Source organism: Tyto alba, unplaced genomic scaffold (assembly GCF_018691265.1).
Source record: "Tyto alba isolate M040663 unplaced genomic scaffold, T.alba_DEE_v4.0 Super-Scaffold_23, whole genome shotgun sequence".
Taxonomy (NCBI): Eukaryota; Metazoa; Chordata; class Aves; order Strigiformes; family Tytonidae; genus Tyto; species Tyto alba.
Window position 1 is genome coordinate 110,069 of NW_024881297.1, and position 12,770 is coordinate 122,838.

The following is a 12,770-nucleotide window of genomic DNA, read 5'->3' on the forward strand; positions in this document are numbered from 1 at the left end:
ACAGAAGCCTCAAATTAGTTTTCGAGCTTGTCCTGGACTGAGTTTAAATATGGGCTCACTCTGTTAGCTGCTCCATTCCCAGAGAGTTGGCTGTTTCCAATCTTCTCCCTCAACTTCAGCAGCTTCCAAAGCGCTGGCCTTTGCACCTGAGGTGTCACGGATTTGGGCAGACCTGAACGGGAGAGCTCAGTGTGGCTAGAGCCAAGTTACCAAGTCAGCACCTCCAGTACAATCTGGCCACTCCTATCCAAGGTTTATTCAATGCTACTTGAAAAACTAAGAAGAAACATTTGGAGATGACAACGATAAGGTCATCTTTACCCTCTGACACAAACATCTGATGAAAACGCAAATCAGATGAAGAGAGAACAGTGGCAGTGAGGGTTTGTGAACTTTATCAAACCAAGCTGATCCTCCCCCGGCTTGCTTACATAGGCAAAGACCAGCATTGTATTTCCAGGCACAAATCTATTTCGAAATAACGTGTGGGCTTCTGTCACATGCTCCATTTCCTTTCCACATTCCAGCTGTACCAGCATGCTTGCCCTGGGCACTGGGTCTGTGCCGTCAGCGTTCAGATGGAAGGTGGAGACTTTCAGTTTGGCACTGACCATTCCCCATCATCCTAACTCCAAAAAAGAAGTCACCCTGCCGTTCAAATGGAAGCAGAACTAGACCAACATCCAAGTGCTTGCAGAGATCCTACATTTAATAGCTAACGTAAGCACACAGCTTCTAGGGATCCAGCTCCCGACAGCTTTTGCACATGGGTGGCTAGCAGCAACCAGAAGCTTTTCCTGTTTGACAGGTATGCTGAGATAACCTGAAGTTTACTTTGAGCACAAACCAAGTTTCTTACTCACTCCTCATTGTTTGAAGGATCCTAGGAGTGGTCACAGCTTCCCTAATGGTATGAGCCAGCGTACTTCTGTTTGTATTTGGGTTTTGCAACCTTTTGTTCACGGTTGTGTTGCCGGATCTATATGTATGCTGGCTACACCTGCCTTGTAGCCCACGCTCTAGTGATAGGCTGAACTGTTGGTTAAAGAGCCTTGGGCTCTAGCAAGGAACTGTTAGTGCTTTTCCACTCATACACATAGCCAGGATGTGGAAAACTACCCATGTGTGGGTAATGCCCTGAATAAATCCAGCTCCTGCACTTGATAAAATGGCACAGCAGATGCTAGAAGTGACGTGAGCACCATGGCAGTGACCTGGCCACCACTTCTGCCCCTTCACAGGCTTCTCAGAGGGATGCCATTCAGAATTAACAGCCACAGAAATGCAAGGAGACAAGGGTACAGAGCCAAAGTCTCCACTTGGTAACGATGTTCACATGAGGAGTCCCAGAAGGGTCAGCTAGAAAGACATTCCTGTTGGCACATAGGGTGAAATTCACCCCTCAGCTTCAAAAGAAGGCAAAGATAGGATATCTGAAGACAACTGATAAAGAAGGACTGATCTACCTGCTTATCGTCTGGACCGCAATACAATAGAAAAAGAATGCAAACGCAATGTCCTGTCTGCAAAGTGGAGAGCTAATTAAACATCCTCTTACCTGAATCTAATGGTTCACAGGCACAAGAGTAATGCGTGATATAGTCCACCTTGAACTCAGAGTTGATTGGATAATGATCTGCCAGTTTGATCATCTTCTTGAAAGCATCGTAGATGAAGATGAAGCTAATAAGGGAGGAGAAACCTTCTTCGGTGAAGCGGGTGAAGTACTTGACCAGGAAGCTGGCATCAGTAGCGACGAGAATGAGACACTGGAAGGCTGACCAAAGGCCGATCCAGAGACGAAACTCCAGGTAGTCAAAATCATTGTCTCTGCAACAAGACAGGGGTGGCAGGAAGGGAAAAATACTGGGGTTAGATAAATCCACGCAGGATCGTGACTTCCCAGTGGGAAGCGGTGAACGTGTGGCCTCAGGGACCTGTGCTCATTTGGGCTCAGTTAGAGCATTCCCAAGAGCTAACCTCTCCATTTTCCAGCCAGTCAACTCCATAAATATACGTGGTGCAGTTTAATAGCTAAGATGGCAGAGGAGCATGCAGAAATGATCAGTCTTCCTTACGCCTCCACTAATAAATGTTACCAGTTAATTCAAGCTCTTTCAAGGCTTCCCAGTAAAAATCCTCCCTCAGCAAACATGCACAGAGCTGTAAAGGCCCAAGCATCCAGCTGTCCAGACCAAGAGCAGCTCAAGGCCGACAGCTTTCCACCAGCTAAAGATGTAAGCACAGTTTACAAATCTCCTTCTGAAACAATCACCTGCCAAGCCTCACACTCAAGAGCCTGCATTTCCATCTCTCAGGCCCTTGCGCTATCGGCAGAAATCAAAATATCAGCAGAAGGTCGAGAAGTACAAAGCGGAAGATGACAAACCCTGGTGCCAGGACATGGCAGGCTGTGGACAACGTTGGAGCAAAGTGCATCGTTCCTTCCTGGGAAGTTTGTTTGCCCTTTCTTTGCTGCTCAAGGCTGACATGCCCTGATGGCACAGAGTCCAAAGGCAGGTCTTTAGGACCGAACAAATGCAAAAAGTGAACAACAGAGCAGATAAGGCCCTGCTGGGGAGGTTTTTGCCTGCTCTGGGGAAGGGAGCAGGAGGGTGGTGGGGCCGGCAGCCACAGCCAGCCTGTCTTCCTTGCAAGCCGGGAGCCCTGCAGCATTGAAGGACAGAGAAGAAAGGGCACTTTCTGTGGAAAATCTGTGACTAAAGTCTCCAACAGCGTCAGAAAGCTCTGGGGAGGGGATGGGGCCCATTTTATCCCTTCCTTCCCCCCAACTACATCAAGTGTTGTGAGAAAAACTGAACATGTCTCCCCGTGAGCCCACCTTTAAATAAAAAGCAGCAAAAGCCATCTTCAAGACACTTCAGGAATGCCGGCCACACAAGAGAACCACTCACAGCTCTAAAACATAATAGCGGAAAAGCATCTTCAAGTCCCTCTCCAAAGCACAAGGGAGACAGATTGAGGGACTGTCCCACAGCATGACCCCTCCGGGTCTGTTTGTGGCAAGAGGACAGGCGTGGGTCAGCACTCGCCTTGGTGAGGGCTTAGCTCCTAGTACCAGGTACCTGGGCAAAACTGGGTGCCTTCAGAGACAGGTACGGGCTGCTCCCACCATTTACTCAAGTCCCCACTGCAGGCGAACTCCCTCAAACCTTGTGTAGTCATTGTGAAGTATGCCCTTGCATCTCTTGTGTCCCTGTTTTTACACAGTTTCCAGGTAGACACGGTGTGCTGTTGCACACCTCTACCCTTTGTCAGTGTTCACACGCAGATTTGCCGCAATTTTGCACGGTGCGCCCCAAGCACCTGCAGAAAATCCTGGTCACTGGCAGGGCTCAAGGGCCATTTTCTAGCTCACGGCATAAAACTGTGGAGTAGAGAACAAAAGAGCACCTGCAACAACCTTGTGATTGTAAAACATGTGAGAAAAGGCTGCAGGCCAGGCAGGGTGTCAGTTAAAGGCTTGCTGCTGGGCAGCGTCATGAGTTTCTGAAAGGATCCTGGGTCGGATGTCAGGTAGGCTCAAGGCAAGGCTGGGCATCTGCATTCAGACCTAGCCTCTGCAAGGCTTTCTCCTTATTGCAGATAAACATCTCAGGGAGGGATGCAGCCTTCTCACACTGAGAGTCTGACCAGGAATAGGGGTAAGGAGCAAGGAAGAAACAGCGTGATGACTTAGATAAAGAGAAGGGGAAACCTCCCCCCCACCCCAAAATAAAAGACCACAGTGACAGCTCTCTCAAATATCCAGAGTCAGTGCCTCAGAGAGCAGGAGCTGCCATCCATCTGACTGAGCGTGGAGAGGACAGCTGGCAGAAGCCCAGGTGGCATGCTGACTGCACACCACTGACGAACTTCAAAAGGTTTTAAGCTGTATTATTTTTTTACCCCTCAGTCCTGCAGCACTTCTGAAGCTCACAGAGCAAATGAAAAAACACAGGACATTCCACATACGCAATACAATAGGCTAAGCACTTTTGTTGTGATTAATTTTCTTTCCAAGGTCTCTGGAGGGGAAACTTCCCCAACAGCCCGGTTTTGCGGCTGGCAGGCAAAAGGGCTGGGACCCTGCTCTCCCAGGGAGCCCAGTGCCTCCCTTCCCGCTGCTTCCAGCTCGGAAAGCCAGACTCACTTCACAGCAGGCACTGGAGAGGCTCTGCACGGGAGCAGAGCTCACCGGCCAGGCTGTGAGTCGAGCCAGGGTGTCCTGCAGCATCGACCCGCTCTGTCAGCCACGCAGGCAACGCCGCTCCTGCAGGCACCCAAAGCTACGTGCACACCTGGGTATGTGAGGCCTTTCTAGATATCTCTCCATACCCACACATGCACCCAGGGTCAGACTTCAAATGAACCGGTAGATGGGAAGTCTTTCTAATTTTGCTCCCAGCCGGGAACAGGGTGTTGTGAATACGAACAACCACAAATGCATTATTGAAAAATCACAGTACTTGATTCCAATTTCCTTGTGAGAAAGTCTCCTCAAAAATCCTGCCATTCTGCTCTAGCAGGTTGTTAGGACAATAGCTTTTATAACCACCACCTCCTCCTCGGGTTAAAAATAACCACCTTCTCCCTCCCAAAACCCTACAAAGTATTTTTCCACCTCGCTTTTTTTCCTTCTGCGTGCCGCACCTGGGCTTTGACCTGCCAGCCAGATGCAAACAGCTATATAGCATGTCTATTCCTGATTTTATTCATTTATTCCAGTTGAAGAAAGAAAAAGAAAGGTGCCCTCCTCTTGTTCTCCTGCAGAGCTCTCACCAGTCAGCAGCTCCCTGGGATATCCTGATTTTCTGTCCATTTTTGCTAGCCTCCATCCCTCCCTGTCTGTGCTCCCGTGGAGGGAAAACCAGGCTCACAGTCCATCTCCTCTGCCCCTCTTTGGCAGGACCGAGTAGACCGTGCCAAGGAGAGTGGCAGTCCCCGGGCTAGGCAGGAGGGGACTGCACTGCATTTGAAGGTGATGGTTGTCTCTCCATGGCATCCTCAACTCCATGACGACCTTCCCCCTGGCTTGGCATGAACGCTGCTCTGTCCACCAGCAGTCAGAGAGCACTGCGAGGCCATTCAGGCTGCAAACCCGACCCTAATTATAAAATAACACCAACCTGGACAACACAACAGGAGAATCAGACCCTGCCCATTTCACCCTGCTCTGCACTATTTTCACAGACACGGCTCGTACTGCCACAAATATTATCAGGTGAGGCGAGTAACCAAACGAAATCCTCTCACTCCAAAAGAGTCCGGTGTAGCACAGTGTGGGGGGGGCCACGTGTAGCTATACTGTCTGCCTTGGCAAGAGCTCTGTGCCCCAAAAGACTTCTCCAACATATTCACAGGACAGACAAGATTATATGTCCTCAATTACTTCTGCGTAACTACCCACAGAGATTAAATATAATGAGGAAGGAGATCCAATTAAACAACCAAACATATACCATGTCTCCTGCCTTCTTGCAACCTGCAGCCATGTTCAGCTTAATAATTCAATAGTCCTTTTCTAAAAATAACCACCAACGGCCAAAGAGCTGCTCCACATCACAGGCGACTGCTTTTGAAGGAAAGCCCAGTAATGACTTAACTCCAAAAGCTCTTGGTCCTGTGTACTGAAACACAAGACTGTCACAACTTGCAATGCTGTGAACGCTCCCTGATGGGGGGGAGGGCTGTAAGTGATTTGAGGTGTTTTCTGTATAACCTAAAATGATCTCCAAAGTATCAGCAGTCCTGTGTGTAAAATCATCAATGAATATACATGTAAAATCACCAATAAATATGCTCATTTCTTTAGGGATTTCCATTATATTTTGGCAGCACCACAGATGTGGGAATAGCAAATGAGAACACCTAACTAAGTAAGGTCCCTTTAGCTCGGGGTGTCAGCTATCATCACTGCATCAAGGTTAACATGGTGGGGAGGGAGCAGAACCTCTTTATACCAGTTAAAAGGGAAAAAATAAAAAACAAGAGCACTGAATGCAGCAAAGCTCCACCGAGGAATCCTGGGGACAAACAGAGATTGACAGCTGTTTCTATCATAGTTACTTCTGTTTTTATAAGTAATAGCAATTATTTCAAATGAGTACCAACTTAAGGACAAATTTTTGATAACCTTGAGACCTGCAGGATTTTCTGAGTAAAATCACCAAGAGTCAGATTCCTTTCTTTGCTCCTATGGGAAACATGCAGCAGCCAGGGAAGCACGTGCAGCAGCTGGGGAGGAACAGCACAGGGACTGCAACCAGTGCAAACTTCTCAGTGAGGCCAGGCTTGGCCAAGACTTCCCAAGAGGCCCCAAGGAGATATGCACCCACACACAGGGCAGTGCCTGAGGACTTGCGTGCCTGTGGAAATCCCCAATGTGACTGCACTGCAATCTCAACAAGGAAAAAAGCAATGTTTCATTTCATGCACTAAATCCCCTCCTTCCCCACCGCTAGCCATCTCATTCCCTAGCTAGTATTTCATTAGTGTGAGACATTCCTCCCCTCCTCCACCCTGGTACTTACTTGCTGAAATTAAAGAGAAGCCGTTCAAAGACAAGGACAGGTCCTGTGCTGCTCAAAATTGTGAGTGGCTGACCAGCAAAAAGGCAAAATATTGCACCAGTGACTGCTGTGCCCAGGAAGCTCTCCAACACGCCCTACGGTAGACATAGCAGAGAAGTGAGTTCTCCTGAATAACCCTTTCTATTAGCGCTGTTGCAAGAAAATGAGTAGTTACATCAGTGACTAGTCCCATGTTGTATGCCAGTTTGGACCAGACTAAGGGAAGACCATCGTCTGCCCCCTCCTGCAGCTGCAAAAATGTGTTCGTCCCACACAATTCACAGTTACTTGGGATAACGAGCAACCCTCCTTGTTATTTCTGAGGTCCAGAGTTTAGTAACATCATACTGTACTTCATGTTTGACAAGGGGAGGAGAGTGTTTTCAAAGCCCACTTGAAGGATTTGAGAACTCCTTGAACATCTCCCACACCTTTGACAGGAAAGACACACATTTGCAGGGCTCTTCAAACAGGCACGGCAAAGCATGGCTAGAGAAGGGCGCTGACATCTTCCAGCCCAACGGACAGTGCATTTTTTTCTTTCTCTGGTTGAGCAGACACTCTCTCTAGATGAACAAGATGCCTCTCTTTCAAGTATATGGTTTAGTAAGTGAGACACAAAGCAAACAAAGCTGCTCCATCCAGCAGTCATGTGTTGAGACCCAAGTTCATCAGATGTCACCAGCAAGTAATAAATTCCATATTTAACAGGCTCTACAATTACTTTTGGCATGTGTCGCAAACCAGCTTTGCCGGAGAAGGATAAAAGAACGTGCTTGATGCATTCTTGGATTTTCATGCCCAGCTATAGCTGGACAGTATCTACTTTCAAAATGCAAGATGTGGATCAAATATAAAGGGCAATAAAGTGTGATTATTGACTGAGTGTGCAACCTTCTTCAAAAACGGCAGAATTTGTTGGACCTTACCTCCTTGGCTCTTACAGAAACTAAGCTGTTTACACTTGACCGAATTTTAAAGGAACAACAAGAGCATTATCATCTACAGAGTAAGACACAGAGCCACCAGCATCACCCTCTTCAGGAATACTTACCCAACAACCAGGGACAGATTTAAGCATAAGCTTATGTGCTTTGTCATAGCTGCATCTGAATCAGCAGCCTCATTAATACTGCATATGCTGAACCACCAGCAGTTGGCAGCGCATGCAGATCCTTCTTTCCATCCATGACAAACTGCAGGGTTGGGGCTGCCGTTTTTCTGATTTATCAGTGGTAATGTGAAGCATTTAGATTAAGTTCTGTGGCACTCTTTCTTGAAAAGACCCAAGTTACTGTTTACACTGAGGAAAGTATATTCATTCTGTCATGTGTCAAAACAGTATGTTACCATGTAGATTAGAAGATTTCTTTTTTTTTAATCTAGTAAATTACTAGAAGAACTTTCTCTAAAGCAATCATAAACTATTTTTCTGGCCACAAACACGATCTCAAAATACCAGTGGTGAAGCACCGTTATCACTGGGTAATTACAGCAGCAGCATGAGAGCTGTGCAGAGAAGCAAAAGATAAGGAAGGTTTAAAACCCGCCTGTTCTGACACACGTTCAGTCACTCACCAGTCTAGACAAGCTGCTGTAGAGCGGTCAGAAACAACCTGGCCTTGGCAGGAGGTGACATCCTTGGTCCCTTCCATCTCTAGGTGCTCCTGGCAATGCCCATCACTAGGATCAGTGGCCCTTGTAGGGATCGGTGCAAGGGAGACCTGCCTGCTGTGACACCCCACAGCCCCTGCGGGAGGACTGCGTGGGTTTTTACGGGGGACATGGACGGCAGTGTACGAGCCTTTGCTTGCTGCCTTTGGGGGGACTTGTGATGATGAGACAATTGCTCTGGGGACAAGGAATGGCATTTGCACAGCTGAGCCTCTTCGCTCCTCCTGCATTACTCACAGAGAGGGCCCTTGTGGCCAGAGCATCTGGAATCTCTTTTCCCTGCATTCTTCCACGTGTCTGTAGCTAAGAATAGTGTCTTTTCTCAGAAACATAAAACTCTGAAGTGAGCTTTTAAAGAAACGTTGGCCATGTCAGGCTCTCCGGGCAGGTAGCGCAGCACAGGCAATCTTTAGCACCTGACCCAGCTGCAGTCATATAATGATTTACAAGAAACAAGAAGCGTGAGCCGTGATGTGGTAGCTCCCAAAATACTGTTTTCTATGAGGAGAAAATCTCTGGGGGAAAAACTTCTAGGTGCTGCTCCTCAGCTGTAGAAACCGGCATAACCTTCCCTCACATTTCTGCGTGTAAAGATTCAATGTAACTCATGCTCTGAGATGTCTTACAGAAGACCACACTTCCAAATTCTTTCCCACTGCAGGAATGTGCCATGGTTTCAGCAACACTTAATGGGGACCTGGACTCTGGTCCCACTGAGCAGCTCCCTGGAGGAACAACTTGAACTGGGAGCCTTGGGATGCCTCATTCTGGCTTGGATGATACAGGGGCATTTCAGCACGAAGAACGCACAATTTTGCTCTTCTGTTGAAAATAAAAGTTTGTTGAAGGGAGATGGCAAAAGAAAAGCCAGTTGTGCCCAGACTCTCCTGAGAAGCAAAGGGACAAAGCATTCGACAAGACTTGTGTGTTGGTTCCTTCTGCTGCTCCCGGAGTTCTTGTCATTAATGGCTACACTGTGTTTGTATTTGCTGCAGAGCTCCCCTGTTACCAAAGCGGTGTTCCTAACTTCAGAGCATGAACAGTTTCCCTTTTCAACATGAAGATTAAATCACTGAGCTCAAAACAGACCGCTCCTGCAGCTTTTGTCTTTCTAGGGATTTTATTTTTCAACAAGCAATAGGAAAACTCAGACTGTGTTTTATCTGATGCAGAGAAAACTACAGACTAAAGGCGACCTGTATTTTCTCTTCCTTCTATCTTTCCACCCTGTTGTGTCTCCCCTCCTATGCAGCTCACAGTCTTGGCCATACTTCAGCCAAATGAGACTGTTATTTTTTTTTTGGGGGGGGGGGGGGGGGGGGGGGGGGAAGGGGGCGAGGAGGGGGGGCGTGTTGTGACCGTTAAAGAACTAAACTGTCAGTTTCAGTGGCGAAAAAATATTTTACTACTTGATAATAAATGTTCACGGGGTACAAAGGTAACAGAAAAGACTTTTGGACACAATAAAGTGATTCTATACATTAAATTTGGCATCAGGTAACACTTCCCCTTCCTCCCCCTACTTTAAGGACTGTACCTTGTACAGATGCAGAGCAGACAGTCTTTGCTCTGCTACTCAGTGGCAGAAGAGTGATGCCCACTTGTGGAGCCTGGATGCTCTTCCATTCTCTACTTCCATTTGCTATCATTTCTTTTTAATGTTGTGCATCATGCATTTGTTTGTGTGGCTGCTGTGGAGCTGAGTTTCAGAAGAAGTAAACTGTGTTTGTACAGGGGAAAGCTAAGTTTGGCACTTCACCAGCTAATGAGCCTTACCCTAGCCTATAATTTATCTTAGGGAAGTGTAGCCCTCTGGATAGGTGCCCCCCTTTTCTGTGTTTCATTTAATTAAACCTGTGTAAATTAATGATTCAGTCATCACTACGAGCTTAATTATTGTCAGGAGATTCAACATGGCTGAACTGAATCTGTCTAAATACAACCTCCTATGTTTTTTTCCTCTTCAAACAGGCAAAGGCATATTGAAGTGAATGGCTAGGGCATAACTCTGCTCCAGTCAAACACAAAGGACCTACAGTAGTGTCATTACAGAATCCCTTTCCTTTAGACTTCATCTAAAACAGGGCCATCCTTTGAAGCCCCTACTTTTGCCTTCACCGCTGATCCAGCCCGTCTATGGATATGCAATATGGTCCTCAGGATCTGATCTTCCACTATTGTGAAACCCGTTTTTCTAAAAAACTCACATTTTTCTCCTGTGTCACATCCTCCTGTTTTACTCGCTTTCCTATGAACCTTAGGATTTTCTTTTCACCAGACAGGCCGAAGCCCAGGGATTGTAAGAGTCGTGCAAAGGATACAGTGCTATGCTCTCATGACATGGAAAGTCTGAATCAGACTCAGTAAACTTAGTTTGACTGAACCGTTACAACCAAGAAACAAACACTGAGTAGATCAGAGGAACTTCTCGATAAAGAAGAAGTAAGGACCTTCTCTGTCACCTGGCCATCTTTCAAGCACCATTTAAGGTAACTGCTTGTACAATTTGTCAAACGACAGTCGTCCAACAGCAGACAAAAAGCAAGCCAACTTTCAGTGGAAACACAGGATAACTCTATTAACCCAGCATTCAAGCTTTGTTAGTGGCCAACCCCAACTCTTGACTGCAGACAGCAGAGGCAAATGACATATTTGTTGCTTCTGATAGCTCTTGCTAACCTGCATGTTTTCCGTAGCATCACCAAGCAACCCTCCAAAAGTGATAGCGTTGGTCACTGTGGCCAGGTAGATGAAAAGAATGGCTGAAAGGGCTTGGATATTTAAAGCATCGTAGAAGTCACTGGCGAAGAATGGTATTTTCCTCTTTATGTCTTTGATTAAGCCACCACAAAATCTGGAAAGACAAGCAAGAGAAGACTCGTGCAAAATGTTTTACAGTGAAAGTCACCAAGATAAGTAATCAGAAACACTGCCAGAAATTAAGTATTATATGAAAGGAGTGAGATCACCACATTACATAATAGCCTTATCGCAGCTGTGATGGTCCAGGGGTATCACTGAGATAATGTTGTAAGGAAAGATAGCATCTTGAAAATGTGGTGCAGCTGGAAAGGGACAAATTTCAGGAACACAAGCCCGACTTCTGCAGAAACAGACCACTAAAGTTTGCAGTTCAGGAAGCTTGCCTGTTGTTTCTTTCCCCAACTATATTGGCTGGTGTAATGCAATATATTAACTCTAGTCTAAATCCCTGCCTAAATTTCTCCACATGGCATATTCAACGGTTGGGTGAGCCAAACAATCTGCTAAATGGAAAAATCCTTCAAACTGCTAACCAGAAAAAGAAGTAAAAATGCAAGTAAGTGAAATCATCTCAGAGGACAAGAGAGCTCTGCCTGCAGGCATACTCTTTTTGTACTATCACAGACAAGACAGTATTTAACTCTTATAAACCTCACGTGGCTCTGGCACTGCTAGCATGAAAAATGTTTCTGTTTTGCCTCTTTTTCCCCGTACTCAGTTCACCACCAACACCAGGACTGTTCAGACACTCAGGCAGAGATGTGGCAGACAGGCACAAGCTACTTTCTGACCCAGAATCAGGATGTATAGACTGCCTTGTCCACACCAATGTGTAATTTCAGACCTTCAGACTTTTCTCCTAGAATTTAGATACTGTACTAGAACTTAAAAAAATACAGAGTGGGAGGGAAGACACAATGCCACTACGAAAACCTGTTTGTTGACCCTGAAATGCTGAGCACACTGTTTTATGGCTACCTGAACTGCATTCCCATTCTAGGAGACTTTTACGTGGCATACAGGTAGAGTAATAAAGCAGACAGCAAGGCCTGGGGCTCTGTTACCTTCTGTATTTCTATTCCATGAAAGCCTTCAATGGTGCAACTCAACTGCAACAAGAATGGCTGGAAAAGAGAACGTCTCTGCTTTTGGCTAAAGCACTTCCAGCAATCCGAATGGAAACTGTGGCACCTGCCATGTTTACAGCCCTTACAGTTTATCTAACTTCACAGACTTCCAATGGCCAAAACCTACCTGGGCTTTCTTTCCAGTTCCTCCTTTAAGACACTTTGCAATTTCCTGAGGCTGGATGTTCAGAACCCTTCAGACAGTCTCAAGCCGGGCACTAAAAACCCCAGGACACGTTTTGGGGTCACAGCTCAACCCATACAAACAGTATGTCGGGATGGAAAGCCGGAGGAGTGAAACTGTTCTGCAATGGCAACATTGCCACCTTGCTTGGATGTCACTGACCTGCCAGTTCGTTGCAGTTCCTCACAGTCCCCATGGCCCCCGCCGCCGTGCCCTCCGTCATGAGGCGTGTCGCCGTTCATCTGTAGATTTTCTCCACCAGAGTACATGTTTTTCCTAGGCAAGAAGGCAAGCCAGACTGAGGCTCAGTGAATTGCCTGACGGCTCCACAAAACATAACTCACACACAATTCCTCCAAGCAAGTGTTACGCAGCCACTCCCGAAGCCATGCTGTACAAAGGAGACAAGAAGGCTGACCTGCTGGCAGCCAGAGCAGAACGTCGTGTGTT

General features: G+C 46.7%; 1 protein-coding gene across 2 annotated transcripts in view; it reads right to left on the reverse strand.

The window, feature by feature from the left end:
- The window catches only part of SLC4A4 (solute carrier family 4 member 4), a 185,704-nt gene that overhangs the window by 32,187 nt on the left and 140,747 nt on the right, over positions 1–12,770 (reverse strand). For both annotated transcript variants that reach the window (XM_042796525.1, XM_042796524.1), the window contains exons 11-14: positions 12,483–12,596; positions 10,926–11,100; positions 6,534–6,667; positions 1,559–1,830 (exon numbers count right to left, since the gene is read on the reverse strand). In XM_042796525.1, coding sequence (XP_042652459.1) covers positions 1,559–1,830; positions 6,534–6,667; positions 10,926–11,100; positions 12,483–12,596 — 695 coding nt within the window. The remainder of the gene's footprint in view (positions 1–1,558; positions 1,831–6,533; positions 6,668–10,925; positions 11,101–12,482; positions 12,597–12,770) is intronic.